At 31.4% G+C, this 18,863-nt stretch overlaps 1 protein-coding gene across 3 annotated transcripts in view; it reads left to right on the forward strand.

The window, feature by feature from the left end:
• Positions 1-18,863, forward strand: part of LOC113519029 (lachesin-like) — a 39,750-nt gene that overhangs the window by 19,287 nt on the left and 1,600 nt on the right. The window contains exons 6-10 of one of the 3 annotated variants that reach the window (XM_052892725.1): positions 5,428-5,556; positions 7,409-7,546; positions 9,580-9,744; positions 11,253-11,327; positions 11,622-11,705. In XM_052892725.1, the coding sequence (XP_052748685.1) occupies positions 5,428-5,556; positions 7,409-7,546; positions 9,580-9,744; positions 11,253-11,327; positions 11,622-11,705 (591 nt within the window). The remainder of the gene's footprint in view (positions 1-5,427; positions 5,557-7,408; positions 7,547-9,579; positions 9,745-11,252; positions 11,328-11,621; positions 11,706-18,863) is intronic. The other 2 variants (XM_052892726.1, XM_052892727.1) reach the window with 2 other exon arrangements.

An 18,863-nucleotide genomic window follows, 5' to 3' on the forward strand; every position in this document is an offset into this window, starting at 1 on the left:
CTTATAATATATATACTATAAGGATTACATTACATTAGGTGTACTAAATACTATTAGTATTACAGATATCATGTGCAGAATAATATCATACAAATGAATTTTTAAAACTATGTATAAATTGAAATGTCATGTCGTGTATCTATGCAATATCCGTTTATCTTTCTTGCAATGGTACCTAAGCATTTTAAAAGCTTCTCCTCTCTTATTGTAACAGTATTTAAGAACATATATATACATACATATATATATTTTACATGTAGCCAATGCTGCCCCAGAAGCGATTTGTAAGAAAATTAAACCTTAATCCTATGTTTTAAAATTTAGTTTTGAATTGATCAAGCTTCATACCAATCGCATGGTTACATGCACTAGAAGTCGGGCAGCATTATTCAGATTGACTTATAAATAGTTAACATGGAAACTATCAAAATATTTTCTTTTGGCAAGCAATACTGGTGCAAATAAGGATTTCCACGAACTATAAAACATCACACTCGCCTACTCAGCTCTTAAGACAAAAAAAATTTTAGAAACGTATAAATATATAGGATATTCTCCCAACTTAACACTTTATAACTTTTTATTTTTTTCAAATAAATAATACATTTGAAAACGGCGCTGGTTGGAGAGGAGGGCAGCGACAATAATAAAATAATATTATAAAGAGAGGCTTACCAATATATTTTCTTAGACGTACACACTTTATACAATATAACAACAATATAATATGTCAATCAAGTAGAAAAACAAAATAAGTATCAAAAAGACATATTCATAATATAAAAATATAATGCTAAAAAGGTAAATTATATAAAAAGAGTTCTGTCGCCAACATGGCACGCCCCGGTGCAGAGCACCAATCTAAGGAGGCGACAAAAGCAATATCACCATGTCAATCGGACTTCCATCTTGTTGTTGTGGTGACGGTACAAATCTGTGTCGGTATGGGGCGAACAGCTTCAGTCGACGGAGTATCCAATAGCAAATGAAACACTGTGAGAGCTGGCGGCTTCTCAAAATCTGCTGGGACTGGACGTGGATTTATTAGCACCTCTGCTTCTAGTAGTAGAATTGGGTGTACTTCTTCCGTTGGTGCTTTCTGTAGCAAAGTTATGGAAAAAGTATCCTTGATAAATCTGAAAAGACGTCCCTAGGAGCCACTCATTGATAGTGCTGTTGGACTCAATCATCATTCATCAATCTTGTTGTTGGCTGTAAAAACAAAAACCTTGGCAAGTTGGTTCGCTGCACCGACAAAAACCGTTAACCGTTTCGGAAACAATCTTCGATGGGCGATAAATCTTCTAAGATCCATATCGGCAGCATCCACAGAAAGGCTTTTCACAATTTCCAGGTAAACAGCTCGGGTGGTGAGGCACGAAGATAAAGCTACCCAGCGTTAAATTCAAAATAATCAAGACTGGTGAAAGAGAACGGGCGCTGATGATGATTGTGGCGCAGACGGGAGAAGCTTAATAACTATTCAAAAAAATAATAACATTATTTGGCAACAGACCTGATGTTAGAACACTACTATTATGTAATATATAAGTTGACTGCATGGGAGGTTCTAAAATTATACAATATTAAACATTAACAAAATATTAAACATTTACAATAAAATTATACAAATTCTTCGATTCAAATGAATAGAATCATCCTCTCTCAATATCAAGATTATGTTTTCAAGCCTTCTTGATTGGTTGAGAAAAGACCTGCTGTAAAAAGGTGCCTTTCAGCCTCCGAAATTTCTTTATTTAAAAGAGGAGACAAAATTTTGGAAAAAAACCTCGGAGGCGGCGCTTTATAATTTTTTAATTTGGAGGCTTTTCTAATAAAAAACGAAAATTCTTGGCAATAATGTGCACGAACAGTTGTCCTAATCAACAGAATTCATCGATCGAAATGATTAGGATTCGCGACCACCGGAGATGTTAGTGTCGTTGGCTTGTAGTGCCAATGACATCTACATCAAAAAACATTCAATGATGTGTTTCCAGGATAAAAATTGTAAATCGAGTAGCCATGTGAGCCGTCTGTAGCTCCAACTGTCTACGTGTGCCACAGTCATAGAGGCAAGTTCTCCCTCTACTTTTCCCTTACCTCTTGGTGGCCTCGAAAGGCATTGGATAAAATTAGGTCGGCTACGAGGCAACTCGTGATAAAAATTTCCACTAAAATAAATATTATTTTTAACCCAATGCCATCTATCGTTTACAGCAGAAATTTTGAATAGGTCAGTAGCTACGATAGATGACACTACCTTACCTTTTGGGGGGATGGTGGTATAACATACGCCATCGTTGACGTATTTGAACAACTCTGGGGAGGCGAGGAACTTTACAGAATCTAATATATTTATAGGGTGGACACAATTGTGTACCGCACAAGCTAACTGGTGTAGTTCCTTACCATCAGATGCAAGCAGCTTGGCCATGCCTTTCGCTTGTGATACTAGTCGACGTATCAGAAGGTCAGGTTGGCCAAATTGCTCTTGCAGAGTCGCCATGATCTCTTCTGGGTCTTGTGACAAAGCCAGAAGAGAAATAACAGCGTCACGTGCGGCTCTACGGAGAGCAGAGAGAGAGCTTGATAGACCTATGGTTTCCGTCGCCATGAACAAATGTTTGAAATTTGACAATGACGATTTGAAAGTTGGCCAATGGGAAAGCGGCGAACCGAAAAACATAGGTCGGCTAACTACATTACCTGAATTAGGTTTTCCATTGTTCCCACGAGCGACTTCAGTAATATGCTCAGCCAACTTCAAGAAATCACTGGGTTGATGATGAAGAGTGTTAAACGCTACGAGCTTATTTTTATTTTGTATACAATCAAATGATATGTTTTGTGTACCTAAAGTGTGTGTATGTGTATGAGAGTTATGAATAGTTGAATGTGGAAGTTGCGAAGGTTGCGGCATCGGCGACTTGAAGTGGAGTTCGCGGGCTTCGTTGATCCGGCTCGAAGGACCAATGAAAACGGCGCTGGTTGGAGAGGAGGGCAGCGACAATAATAAAATAATATTATAAAGAGAGGCTTACCAATATATTTTCTTAGACGTACACACTTCATACAATATAACAACAATATAATATGTCAATCAAGTAGAAAAACAAAATAAGTATCAAAAAGACATATTCATAATATAAAAATATAATGCTAAAAAGGTAAATTATATAAAAAGAGTTCTGTCGCCAACAACATTAAATAAAAGAAATTTATTTTGAAAGTAGTTTTTGTTGTAGAATATGTTAGTGCCTTTAACAGTTCATTAATGCTTCAGCCACCTTTTACCATCGCATCACTCGCCATCGGCAGGGAATTCATCCTCACAACATAAAACTAAAATAGTCACGCACAGTGTGGTTTCGGAGAAACTACCTCCAGTGAACGCTCAAGTTGTAGAGTAATCTTCTTGCCGAAGTTTTTCCTAGAGACTTTTTTTAATGGATGAAAATAAAATAGTGACTGCGCTATCGAACTAAACTGTCGTTGTACCAGTGAGGGGTGATGATTGAGGATGAAGTAGGTCATTTAGCCTGCCCTGACTGATTCAACAATTGTTAACCACAATAGTTTCCAGGGAAAATCGACCTGATAGGGTATATAGCAATGGAGCCGCTATAATAAAGTTTCTTAGCAGTCGGCAACGCACGCATGACATTCCTGGTATTACTGACGTCTATAGGTAACGGTAACCCCGTTTACTATCAGGCGGGACGTATGCTTGTTTGCCACCACAGTAGTATAAAAAAATATCTATATTGATATATTCATTATTATATACCAATATATAGATGGTACCCACCCCTACCTTTGTCCCATCCGTGTTTCTAATTAATTTCTAAATAATTGTACTGGCGCGACTGTTTTACGATTTTAAGGATGGATACATAACATACATCAAGTACAGGGTAAAGAAGTATAATATATTAAAAGGGTTCATACTTTAACTGTTTGGCAACGTTGTAATTATCTGCCAATTTTCGAAAACAATTTAACAATTTTCGTTAATCTGTTTAATTATTTAAAAACGGTCGTGCAATATTTTTTTCATTTAGTTCTCACTAAAAATTTGCATTTGATAGCAAAAAAGTATTTGAAAAAATCAGCAAAATTGTGAATGAAGTGCAAAATTTTTAGTGGTGGATTTATAAGCAACGTATTCTACGATTAACGTTTTAGTTTGCTAGCAGAGCACTTTTTAATTCAATTAAAAACATTGAAAACTGTTGAATTGTTTTTGACTCTGGGAATGGCAACGCCTAAGCGACATACTAATTGGTAACTAGCAGAGAAGGTCAAGGAAAGCTAAAGCCAGCTATTTAGATACATACATGCATACATTTTCATTCTTAGTAATATTGTAAATATGATAGTGACTATGTTTTTGTTTCTTCTTGGCATCTTGACGGCTCATTATAAAATTTTGGATGAAAAAGGACAGGATAGTTTTAATCCCGGTCAATAAGTACATCCCGATCACGCGAACAATCTCGAGGTTAAAAACTACTTAAAAATAATTTAAGATCGTGTTCCACCATAGACTGCATAATGTACTACGGTTCCAAACAGAACCGACTTCAGTTTTGGCAAACCAGATATATTGTAAAACTAATCTACTGAATCGATTTTGATAAAATTTCTATGAAATCAGTCTGTATGTATATCCTTTCAGATAATAAAATAATTTTCCAAATTGTTTTACAACTGATGGAATTATGATATTTATTTATGAGGTTACAAACATAAAATAATACAACCGAATTCAAAACTGCCCTGTTTTTGAAGTTGGTTGATAATTATTATACAAACTGACATAGCAGAGTCAAGTGATAAACTAGGTTCTCCTTACTAATTGGTTGAGCCTGTTTATAAATCGTACACCAAATCCTGAGGGCCTACCATGAAATGTTTTCCGAAATTTCGGAGCCAAACGAAACACAAATTTGATGTTAAAATTACACAAAACATGCCGTTTCGACATATTAAAAATGTTAAAATATTGTTCCTTTGGACTTTTATGATAGGATGTATGACAAAGGAAATGTTAAACTCTATTTATTGATCCGATTTTGGTATCAACAAAAATACGAAATTGAGTCCGAAATTTCGGGATTTCATTTCATGGTAGACCTGCTGTGTCTGCAAACATATGATGTACCATCACATCACGTGTCAACTTATTATAAAAGTCTACTATAGGTCCAGCCCGACTTAGCACGGGTAGATAGAATTTTCGAAACATAATACGAAATATGTATATATAAAATCAGATGACTATATATTTTTCAGTTTGTCTATTATAAACAAAAAACAAACAAATCTATCCTCTTTATAATATTAGTATAGACATTTACCTTTATTCGATAATAATTTAAATATTCAACGTGTGAAAACGATTTTCTTTGTTTATGTTAACAGTGAGCGTAGTGGATGGTGAAACCTTGACGATAACGAAGGTGTCCCGTTTACACATGGGAGCGTACCTGTGTATCGCATCCAACGGTGTTCCGCCATCGATTAGTAAACGGATCATGCTCATGGTTCAGTGTGAGTAAATACATAATTATAGTGGTGTAATGTACATACAACTAATTGGTGGGCTTGTGTTAATGCAAACAGACATCAAGAATTAATCTATTCACGTACCCATTCTGAGATGTGGCGTAAAGTGATAATACCTACTTCATTAGCATTGTAGTGCTTATGAAATTCAATTTAGTTAAAATTGACAAAAATATAGTTAAATTTATTGCAAAATTTTATCGATTAAGAAATCTGCAGATTTACATATTTAATTTCAACAAAAATCAATAATTGTTGAAGTATATTTACACTTTAGTAATTTATTTTATTTTTACTTTTATTTTATGATAAAAAGGCTCAACAATAAAATGAATGTATTTGATATTAATTTGTTAATACTATTCGCAGATTATGAATCAATATAAATTTATTTTATGAATAAATTTACAAAGTACATATATTCAAAATATAGTTATGTTAAGTTATACGTTAAGCGTAACATGTTTTTTAAAATTTATATTTAAAAAAAATTCTATATTAAAATCGACGCAGTTACTATATTTTTTCAAGAAGAAGCTTTGCAATAAAATCTTATGCAAACAAAATTATGTTAAAATTTACAGAGAGATGTTCAATTTATTTAAGTCTTTAAGTGGGTTTTTATTCTAATACGTGTTTATTTTCTGAATACAAAAAAAAAATCCCTGCAATTATATTAAAATTTTATTTAGCAAATTTAGTTATTTTCTGAGAACCTTTTGTAGAAAAACAGTGGTTGACATTTGATATAATAAGGATAATTGACGATTATAATTTTATTCAGATACGTTAATACTTGTGTCTGTCTAGATAGATTTTGCATCGAAACGTTAAAGATATTTATAAGAAATAAAAATTAATTATTATTATTATAATAAATATTGCTTATTGTTTTTACTCGTAATAGTATCTGTTAAATAGTATCACATTATGTTCTAATACTTAATATTAGAAATATCACTTGTTATTTAATTTCACGGGTACCTACACATTAACTGATGGATCTATGTAATTCGTATTTTTATACTTTGCACATTTCACAGATAAATATATAAAATCGTACGTCACATTTTCTTCTCCCTTTATGTAGACCAGTGTTTTTCAAAGTGTGAGTCACGACCGCTTGGGGGGTCCCCGAGCCTCTACAAGCGGATCGTGGAAGGTCGTGAAGCAGTGAAAAATCAACAGTTCTGTAAATACAACAATCAATCAATAATACATAATGAAGTATCTATAACAGACATCGATTACATGTCTGTTTTAGATACTTTATTATGTATTATTTATTTTATTTTATCGATACCTAACTGTGAATATAAATACAACTGTACGGATTTCATAATTGTACTATAATAATTATTTTTAAAACACATTCGAAACCGTGGAGGGTAGGGGGTTGCAAGTTATTTTTACATACTAAGGGGGTCGCAAGATATGTTTACATAATAAGGGGGTCGCGTCATAAAAAAGATTGAAAAACACTGATGTACACTATTGGAAGTCGTACTAAGTAAAAAATCGTAAATAATCGTTGTCATATTTAAAGTATCATAAGTTGTCATATTTATCGACGGCGCTTGGTTAATAGCCAAATTAAATCATAGTCGGCTTATCGTTCATGACAGTCGACTGGACCGTAAAAGGCGAGTGAATAGAAACTTCACCGTACTGATAATAAAATTCATAATTAATTTTCTATAGCAAATAGTAGACGGTGTGATATTAAGTCATTGCTAGTGAAAATCACTTTGTTATGATTATTTCCAGTAATCACTGTAAAAATTATAAATTAAATTTGATAAAATAGTATTTTTTAATAATGTTTTTTTCTTAATAGTTCCACCGATGCTGTCAATTCCAAATCAATTAGAAGGGGCATATATAGGACAAGATGTAACATTAGAATGTCATACCGAAGCATTTCCATCTTCTATAAACTACTGGACCACGGACCGAGGGGATATGATAATTTCCGGTAAGATTTTCATCATAATATAACTTACTATTTTAAAATTATTATTAGTTAAAACTCAAGCTCAGATATTTCTTTTAAATGAGAACTATATTATCATTGTTTCCTAAAATAAGTTTCATAAGAAAAAAAATACTAGTGTTGTAATTTTTTTGTTGGAACTCAGCTTATCTATAATTCAATTTGCGTTATACTTTATTTTATTTTGAAATTATTTTAATGAATTTTAACGTAATTAATTGTGTTTGTTCCGTTCAACGTAGATCATTGGAGTCAATTCTGAAACACTATTTTTCTAACTTATCTCCAAAATTAAAATTTCAATTTGATATTTACAGCAAAATATATATCTGTTTAAATATAGTGTTATCGCGAAACTGTCAAATTATTATAAAATATTAGCTTAACAGATAAGTTTAAAGAAATCACGCTTCAAAATCGGCCCCATTGTATTTTTTATAAATAAAAAATAAAATAACAGGAAAATTATATACTCATAAAAGTACTAAATCTATAGATGTGCGTCACTTTGATATAGTTATCGCTGTAAATATATACAATGATAAATCTAATGTTTTATTATTGTATATATATTTAGAGCAATCTCTATGTATGCTTTAATTATTGTTACACAATAATTCATTTTGAAGAGGTTCATTATTACCCCACCTGATGTTAAGTAAATAATATGATAATGTATCTCACATTGTTTACATACATACGAAACTGTATTGACACAAAGTATATAGTAATACTATATCACATGTATTATGACAAATATTTATATCTACATTTACACTTTAAATTTAATATACTGTTTTGGATATTGTCTATATGTAATATAAAAAAATAAAACAATATCTTTAGCAAAGCATACAGCTTATAATATAAAAATAATTTTATACAAATTAATTTGACTAAAAATCTTAAATTTTATAGAACATAGAGTATCAAAAATCTGTTAAAATTTAATCAGCTAATTTAACATTTGGTTGACTAGTTTTTTAAATCATATCAAAATGCACTTGTTTCAAATAATTAAAAAATTTCCAGATCAGGTTTTTAAAGTTTTAATTGGTAATTTTTTTTATATTATAATGCATATATATGTACGCATTGCTTGCAAATTAATAAAGGTATATTAATTAAAATAGGGGTCATTTTCAATGATTTAATGAACGAAAATCATTTTTATTTTTCAATTTAACTAAACAATATAATTTCTCCCATATACTAAGTAATAAATTGCACATTTGTGGTAACCCTATTCGCATACACATAGATAAAAAAGTTAACCTGTTTTATCTCTCTACCTATACAATCCTTTACCTTACTCTATCTATATAATCTAAAATTAAAATGGAACCGTTCATCAATAAAAATATCAAAAATAATGTCAATGAACCACCAATAAATAAGGCGTAATTATAAAGCACATCCAGTGCTTGAATATTATACACAATACCATTTATCATTCAGTCGAGTTAATAACATGTGTTTCAGTCAAGTATAGAAGTCGATAGCATCACTAAATTATGACTTTATAATGAAAATAGTTCGCCCTGTGTCAGGGTAAATACGAATAGCTTTATTCCCGTTCAATTCAAATGTTCTCATTGTAGTGAGAGCGCAGGATACTGTTCTGTTTTTAAATACCATCATGTTTTATTTAAAATTTATAAAATACTTAATCATATTTTTTTAATAAAATCATTTCTTTTAAGCCACAAAAAGATAATTATTTATGATTGAAGGAAGAGATTTCTAATTTGATGGTTTTTTTTTGTGTATGTTACTCGAACTTGCCGAATAAATATGCAATATTTCGAGTTAGTCTAATTAATTTTATTATTTTATTTTCTAAGTTATATCTTGAATTATTTTTATGTTCAATTAAAGCTTACTACATATTGGAATCATGTAATAATAATATGCAATAAACTAACAAATTATTATATCCATAAAATTGTATATTATTATTTAAAAATAAAATAACACGAGTAGTTGTAACACAAGCAGTTTTTATATTTAAGTAGAAATGGAAATTGTAGGTGGTAAATATGAGGCGTTCCCGATGGACAGCGGCTACAACAAATTCATGATGCTCAAGATACGGAACATTACAAAGGAAGACTTCGGATTTTACAATTGCATCGCAAAAAACTCCCTCGGAGAGACCGACGGAATCATTAAACTGGATGGTAATATCTTCAACATTGAAGCTGTGATCTAAAATAATTAAAAATTTTAATTTTTCATCTTATCATTAAATCAAACAAGTTTGGTTGGAATAGGCATGTCCAAAGTCAATTATTCAGAATATGATCAGAATTCAAATAATTTTCAACCGACTTCAAAAAAGAAGGTTTTCAATTAGACTATATTTTTTTATGTTTGTTACCTTAGAACTTCGTCAGTCGTAAACCGATTTAAAAAATATTTTTTCATCTGAATAAGTATACAGATTGGTCCAATAAAATTTTGTCAAAATCGGATCAGTTTTTTTTAATTTTTACATCAAAATAACTAGTCTTGTCACGATTGAAAATGGTTTTCTTTTTGTAATTGTGGTTGTGTATATATATATATATATATATATATATATATATATATATATATATATATATATATATATATATATATATATATATATATATATATATATATATATATATATATATATATATATATATACATAGATTGTTTTAGATCACAGTTTTATATTCATAGTACATAAAATATATTTTATAAGAGATTTATTGCGGTGGATGATCGATATGAATTGATGTACCTAATATTAAAAATTAGAAATACGTTACGTTAGAAAAAAAAGAGAAAAAGTTAAAAAGGTACCCACGCGAACGAAGTTACGGTGAAAAGCTAGTTATTGTATGAGTATAGCCTATTAGAAGCATTATCTTATTTAAACCTAACCTATCCTAGAAATTATCACATGATTTTTATGGATTCTCTATTAAACGAGGTCATCATTTAATGTGTATAAAGTCAAATTTTTACAAAGTACGGACTTAAATTTGGATGCGCTTAGTGAAAAGTCAACAGCGTCCAAAACTGACGTGTATTAAATGATTTACGAAAATGAACGAAGCCAGAAATAATAGCAGAACTAATACAATCCAAATTTAATGAACGTTTGTTCTCGGTTCCCTCTCTGTTGGAGAATTAACAGGAAGCTATAAAAATATGATTTGAATTCATTTCTCTGTGTCTAGCTATATAACAGTATTGATTTGGAATTTTACTTGTGTTGACGCTTTGGCAACGTCCCACGTCCCTTCAACTTCTGAGAAAATCGGGCGCCACTGCTATAGCATCTAAAGTCTAGCAAAAATGTATAGCGTTATGAAATCTTCGTCTTCAGTTTTATTGAGGATAAAACAATAAACCTAGAATAAGAATAAATCTTTTACAACTTAACTAGATACAAATGTTCTGAATACATAAAGTTATTTGCTACTTCAAAAGGAAGATGGTCTTAATTCGCCTATATTTTTGTGCGTATGATACACGATATCTTCGTTAACTGTGCAACGGTTCTCATGATTCTTCATCCAATTGATAGAATTAATTAGATATGATAGATCATATTTACTCCTGTTGGTCCCTTATTTATTAATTTTATCCTTCCTTTACAACATCTTTAATTTATTTATATTATTAGGTATTTATACTACTTTATATATTACAGAAATACCAGCGCCACCATCGGCATTTACAACTACACAAAAACCAGTACTAGACAATCAAACGATCAAGAAAAAAGGTATTTTATAAATTTTATTGCATCTGGTAGAAAAAAATCTAGACTGCTTCTATTATAAATTTAGTGCTTTATTATGTATTATTATTTTTATTTTACTTTAGATATTATTATGTAACTTTAACACTGTAATGCTCAAAATGTTATTTTTAATATAAATAATATTCATATGTTTATTAACGAATTAAATAAAGTAATTTGTTGCTTTTAATTAAATTATTATTATTCATTATATCAGTTCTTTTAAGTTATAGTAAAGTGAAGTAAAAATAGATAATTAACATTTTGATCATACAGGTCAACATCAAATCACACAAGCAAATGAAGCAATCAGTTCAAATTTCCAGGGAGGGGCATACATCGAACAAAGAAATAATTTTGGTAAATATAAATACCTATTATATTTCTATGAATAATATTCTTATCAAATAAAGATACTAATCTGTACTGTACTCGTATACATGTAAAGATATTAGTAACGTGTCAGTAGGCAAAATTCATTAATCACACGCGATTGTTATCAGTACCTACAATATCATTAATAATATTGATTAAATTTATTATTCAAGAGTGTTGTAGCGTAGTCGTTTATTAACCCGACTCAAATAGATCTCAGTGGTTGTAAGTTTGAATTTAGACAAAACTAACCTTAGGTAAATATATATTTCCAACTAACTTTCTGGTTATGAAACAGATTTACAGTATAAAGACACGCCCTTACTCGACTGAATGTTAAACTTAGTTTTCTGGCATATAATACAATGTTCTCTCATCATCAATATAGTTTTTGTGGCAATCATTACTGCATAGGTTGAATAAAACCTAAGACCTATTCAACTTTTTGGTAATAAAATAAAATTACAAACATTTGTACTTGCGTTGTTTATTCTTATGGATAAAAAGTTTATAAAATGCAAAGGTTGTCCGTATGGACCAAATTAATAATACGTATGAATATAGTGGAAATGTTATAAAGACGACAATAGTAGAAAATGGTTCGCGACAACGTTCTCGCCGACTTATTTTTTCACTAGATTTTGCTTGCAGGTTCGCTCACATGTAATATTCAATTTTTTGTTCTATAAAATTTCATGTGTCTAACATTTAAACTGACGAAATTCCATACAATATTTCGAACCCCGTTTTACCCTTTTCGGGGTTAAATTTTCAAAATTCGTTTCATATTGAATATCTACACTATATAAGAAACCTATCTGCAAAATTTCGAGATTCTAGATTCAGTGGTTTCGGTTATGAGTTAATATATATATCAGTCACTCAATCACTTAGCATCCTCTTTTCAACATTTACCTATATAGATTATAGGTTGCCTTTAAGCGTTAATTTCCAAGTTGTTCTCGTTTCCCTATATCTTCTTTCTGGCTATTATAACTTCTGTCTTCCTTTTGTAGCTTCTTCATTTCTTTATTCGTAGCAATCCTATAGTTTTCTTCACAGTGACTTGCTTTTATTCGTACTTATTGCTTTTCTCTTGTAATAGAGATCATTGCTACGTTAAAACCTCCTAAACTGAACTACATAGTTCCTACTTCTAAAGGGTCTTGATTTTCAACTGAACTTGTGCTTACTACATTTCAAAGTGAAATAACTTTTACAGCAATACTCAAGCTACGCGAAATTAAACCTAACGATTCCGAATTCCTAGTAGATCATTCAGTAAGAGAAATTACCCGACGCCTTTAGTTGTGTAGATGATGTGGGTTATTTTAGTTACTATTACTTCATTGTAATTAAACCATTCTACTTACTGCGGTGTTCCTTGATGTAATTGATAGCGTAATAATCGTTACGTAAGGGCCATAAGGAAAACTCTTTCTGTGTGTCGGTTTGTCTTTGTTTATAGTCATGAGACGTTTTGTTCGGTCCCACATCTGCATCAGCAATGAGATTCTGTTTAATACGGATATAAAAGATATGTTAGCTACGAATCAGCTACATCATCTACACTCCTCGCAAAAATTAAGGGAACATAAAAATTTTTGAAATTTTTGGGTGATTTTCAACAGGCTGTATTTCAGTGAAAAATAATCGTACAGGAAATTTAAAAAAAGGGTTTTGAAGCTTGAAAACTCTAGTTTTCAGATTTTTTGGTGAAAAAATTTTTTGAGCTCCGGTTTCCATGCAATTATTAAACAAAGCTGAAAATATTTTTTTTCTAAATGTTCTAGGTTTCGTTTTTCACTCTATGGGCATGGAAAAATTTTTTCGAGCTACTCCATTGTATAGGTCTCTTAGCGTGTTTATTCAGCTTCAAAAATCGCTTTGGATGGCTCAATTACGACCATTTGTCTCCGAGATATCGAACTTTGAATGCAAAAGCATCCTTTTCCATTCAACTGCTAATATCCCTGGAACTACTGGTCGCACAGCAAGCGGGCGCCGAGTTTCTTTATCTGCATAAAATTTTCAATTAAGCACAGACAAGAGTTAGTGAAGAAAAAAATTTTTTCCACCTCTAACATTGAATTGAAAGAAGTGGAAAAAAGTGACTTTTTCTCCTTTTTTGGTTACTTGGCTGTATCTTCGCTAATATGGGCGGGAAAGCTAAGGTTTGAGGAAAATTTTACAGTCTATTGTTCCTTAAAGAACCCCCTAAATCCCTGGAGCGATCGGTTCAACGGTTTTTCCCGGACCAATTGATTGAAATTTTGGAAAAAATAAGGGAACAAGGTTTTTGTCCCTTAAACTCACCGTAATCCATTCAAAAATCAATAATTTCATTTGTTTTTCACTTTTTACTCAATGTTTTGTTTTTTAAAAATTCATTATCAAAAAAAATCGAAAAAAATCAAGAAAATTTTTAAGAAAAATTTTTTTTTGAAAAGTCGAAAATATTTACAAAAAATTGTTTTTTCGTTTTTAAGGAAATCAAAGTTTTTGACAAAAACTTTGATTGATGATCGATTTACCGCCGGCATTAGCGTTACCCAAAGCATACCACGTGGAGGTTGCACGGTCGGATTTACGCTTCTTTTGTGCTTACGCTCCAGGGATTTAGGGGGTTCTTTAAGGAACAATAGACTGTAAAATTTTCCTCAAACCTTAGTTTTCCCGCCCATATTAGCGAAGATACAGCCAAGTAACCAAAAAAGGAGAAAAAGTCACTTTTTTCCACTTTTTTCAATTCAATGTTAGAGGTGGAAAAAATTTTTTTCTTCACTAACTCTTGACTGTGCTTAATTGGAAATTTTATGCAGATAAAGAAACTCGGCGCCCGCTTGCTGTGCGACCAGTAGTTCCAGAGATATTAGCAGTTGAATGGAAAAGGATGCTTTTGCATTCAAAGTTCGATATCTCGGAGACAAATGGTCGTAATTGAGCCATACAAAGCGATTTTTGAAGCTGAATAAACACGCTAAGAGACCTATACAATGGAGTAGCTCGAAAAAATTTTTCCATGCCCATAGAGTGAAAAACGAAACCTAGAACATTTAGAAAAAAATTATTTTCAGCTTTGTTTAATAATTGCATGGAAACCGGAGCTCAAAAAATTTTTTCACCAAAAAATCTGAAAACTAGAGTTTTCAAGCTTCAAAACCCTTTTTTTAAATTTCCTGTACGATTATTTTTCACTGAAATACAGCCTGTTGAAAATCACCCAAAAATTTCAAAAATTTTTATGTTCTCTTAATTTTTGCGAGGAGTGTACTTTTTTCATTATTATACTCAAGAAAATTTAATTGTTCTCTTCGTAGGTACATCAAATGTTTAATGTCTATACGACTTAAAACTTATTTAAAACTGGAAACTTTTTTATTCATTTACAATTATTCGAATGTTCTATTTACATTAACAAATTGATTTACCTATAATAAAATATGTCTAATTTTATACGAGAAGGAGACTTTTATAAAATCGTCTGCATTTACTTTTACTTCGTGTGTCTTTACGCTAAGTATCTATGCTTGCTTAGCTTTTTCCACTGGTATTTGAAGAAATTTTCCTCTTATAAAAACCTTGATAGATTTCAAATTGTTTCATAATAATTAATGGATAAATGATAGACTGGACTGTACTACTATCGACTTTATCATCATTCTGACATAACACACTGTTGTGTAAACAAGTATACGGCCCACTTGATGACAAATGATTACCGTATCATCTACTATCCGTAGCCCATGGACATCTCCAATTCCAACAGCATTACGTGCACGTTATCGACCCTGAAGGAACCTCTTTATCCTTTTTTGTAGAACCTTATGCTGTAGTCTCCTAGATAAACCTCGAAACGGAGCTCATTCCATAACCTGAGCGTTTGTGGGAGAAAAAAAATCTTAAAGCGCGCTATACGCGACCATCTAGATTCTAAGGTATGACTCTCCGTCGATATTGAACAATTCCTCTGAGCACATTCTTTTGTTCAAGTGGTAGAACATGCAGAGTGGGACAAAATCTCAAATGTTGTTGCCAAATTTCAAATCTATAAATTAATTCATGTTAACTTCTGACTGAAGTGTAAATTAATTTACGTCTTTAAATGTCATATAAAGTACACGATATTTAGATATTAAGATAGACGTAAGAGATTTATCGAGCAAGAATGAATGGAGATGTCGGTAGGGGCCGCCCTAGACGGACGTATGTCGACCAAATAGGCGACGTGCTGAAGAAGGATCAAATTAAAAGTACCCGTAACCGACGAGCGTGTATGACAAGATTGATGAATGTGGAAGAAGCGAAAGAGGTTTGTTTGAAACGAAGCATTTGGCGTTCCATTGTTTCTGCCTACCCTAATGGGAGACAGGCGTGACAGATATGTATGTATGTATGTAACATAGACGTAGGGCTATTTATACTAAACTTAGGTAATCCGGTTGGATTAATCTAGACAAACAAGAAACTCTCGACATGCGATAAGAAATCAGCATGATGCTCGATACAGTGACAAGAACGCTCTAGGTTTAAAGTTTATCAGTTGAAACTGCTGTAATGAATGTTTGATCTTAGTTTCATACTCAACATAAGTCAAATTGATATTATTATATGAAATAAAACAAAACATATTCACGCATTCACACTATTCGTAGTTTTATGTGACTTGTGTTGTCGTAATGTAGCATTACATGCGTTATGGTGTATTCCCCACTGTTTTGGCTGAAAATGTAATTTTTTTATTGTGAATCTATAAAAAAAATATAAAATCTAGGTACTTAGTTTTTGATAATGCATGAATTAAAGTTTAAGATATTTGGTTCATTATAACGTTCACTACAGCGGCAATAATTGACAAATGCCCCATTAGGATTATAGTCGTGGAAATATACGTACTTTTATAAATTTTTATTGTTGTCACGTTTTACTTATCACGTCTTCATTTTATTATAATTCTTAACTGTAAGAATCTGTAATTGACTGTACTATTACAATATGTAATACCATTCAGATCCACACCTCTGTAAATTGTTTAAACAAATAAAAGAAAATATAAACTCATTCCTATGAATTACTACAAGCATTACAATATAATTTGTGACATCAATAGCATGTATCTGTAAATATAATTTTTCAGATAAGGGAAAGTATTTTGTAAATCGGTTAATGACTGACGGAGTTATGAGGTAAAAAAGTATAACCGAATTCAGAACCTCCCTCTTTTTTTAGTCGGTTAAAAATAAGAGCTGCCATCTATGGTGTGAAAAGACTAAAATTGGGGATCACAAATTTGTTTGCTATGTCTTGCAATAAAAAAAAAGCTTTGATTATTTCTTAAAAATGTGCAATAATAAATTGCTAAATAATTAATTCTTAAAGCCAAGGACAGTTATAAAAATTTATAGCGAAATAACAGTTATTTGCTATCGTTATTTAATAAGATCAAGTCAGTGGACAGTTAAAAGCTGGTATGATGATGATGAAGCCAAATGCATGATTGACGGATTCTTGTTATATAAATCTAAAAAGTTTCATCGGATTTAGTATAAACGTTCATATAATATCATTAGCTATAGCAACTTTAATCAAAAGTTTCCACAAACGTTTCTGTGCTCTTCTATGCATTCAATCGATCATCTTGCCATGAACACCCAAAACAGCCGGTTGCGGTTGTAACAAGTTCCTCCAAGTTGCAGACTTTTGAGTACCTTGAAGTTTCCAATATTGTGGATTATGTATTATACATCGAAATCACAATCGACTTCATTATACAGCATCATATAATCGCAATGTTTAGGATTTAATCACATTTATTATCTCGAATTCTTTGTATAGGGCCATCATGTAGATATATATCTTAAAATCTATAAGTAACATATTATTTTCAATAAAATTCAACTAACTCTACTAAAATTACAACAGTATCAAAAGTTTGTCTATTAAAATAGTAATTTATCTGTATATCAGTCTACTCGCACGAAGCCGCTACAATATCGCTAGTATAATACAATAATATAATGGCAATACCAATTTATAAAAGTATAAGGTATTGCTATGATCAATAGATTTAGATTTTTTTTATACCACTGACGTGGCAAACAAGCATACGGCCCACCTGATTGTAAGTGGTTACCATAGCCTATGAACACCTGCAATACCAGAGGTATTACGCGTGCGTTGCCGACCCTGAAGAAACCTCTTTACTCCCCTTTTGAAGAACCCCATGCTGTAGTCTCTTGGGAAAACTTCGGCAGGGAGCTCATTCTACAACCTGAGTGTTCGTGGGAGGAAACATCTAAAATAGAATCTAAATCTAGATTTAAATCTGTTGATCATAAAGAAAAAAAATATAAACATAACAATCTTAAGGGCGATAAATAAGTACTAATAGAAAAAGAGGACTTTTTGATACGACGATAATAAAATTGTAACCTCGCCTACATCGGTATAAGCTGAGGACCTCGCCAACTTATACCGACTGATACCCGGTAAGTGATGATAGGGGAGGATGAAGTCAGGTCAGTTGATCTACCATGGTGGATTTGCCAGGAATTAACCACGATGGTTTTTAGGGGGAACAGCATGAAGGTCGACAGATACTTTTAACTTATTTTAAATTGTTAGTAAATATTTCCTTTGAATAATATTCGATATTAATAATTGAATTCTCCACTCTAGGTGAGTGCTGCTTACTTTTTTCCGACCGATATTTATTTTAATAATGAGTCTTCTTTAGACGTAATAAATGTAGGTACTTCTGTAAAAATCGATGTGGATAATTAAGTACATTAGATGGATACAAATATGTATTTGAATTATTTATGAATTTTATACGTATCACTAACATCACACGCACAAAACGAAAGTCTATAAAACGCCTGTATTACTTTGAAGCAATGTAAAAAGAATTAAAATAAATAACAAAATTTAGTATATGTATATATACATCGTATAATAAGTTGTTTGATCTATCGCTTTTAATTTATTTATGAGATAACCTCCTGCTTACTGCTAGGAATAGTGATTGCCACATACGTATGTACGTACATATCTTAGCAATTTGTCTAATTTATAGTTATTATAGCTTTGATTTATCAGCGTTACGAGTATAGTTATTTATGACATTCAATTTCAATTTCTTTT

Source organism: Galleria mellonella, unplaced genomic scaffold, assembly GCF_026898425.1.
Source record: "Galleria mellonella isolate WM207_F2 unplaced genomic scaffold, CSIRO_AGI_GalMel_v1 utg165, whole genome shotgun sequence".
NCBI lineage: Eukaryota > Metazoa > Arthropoda > Insecta > Lepidoptera > Pyralidae > Galleria > Galleria mellonella.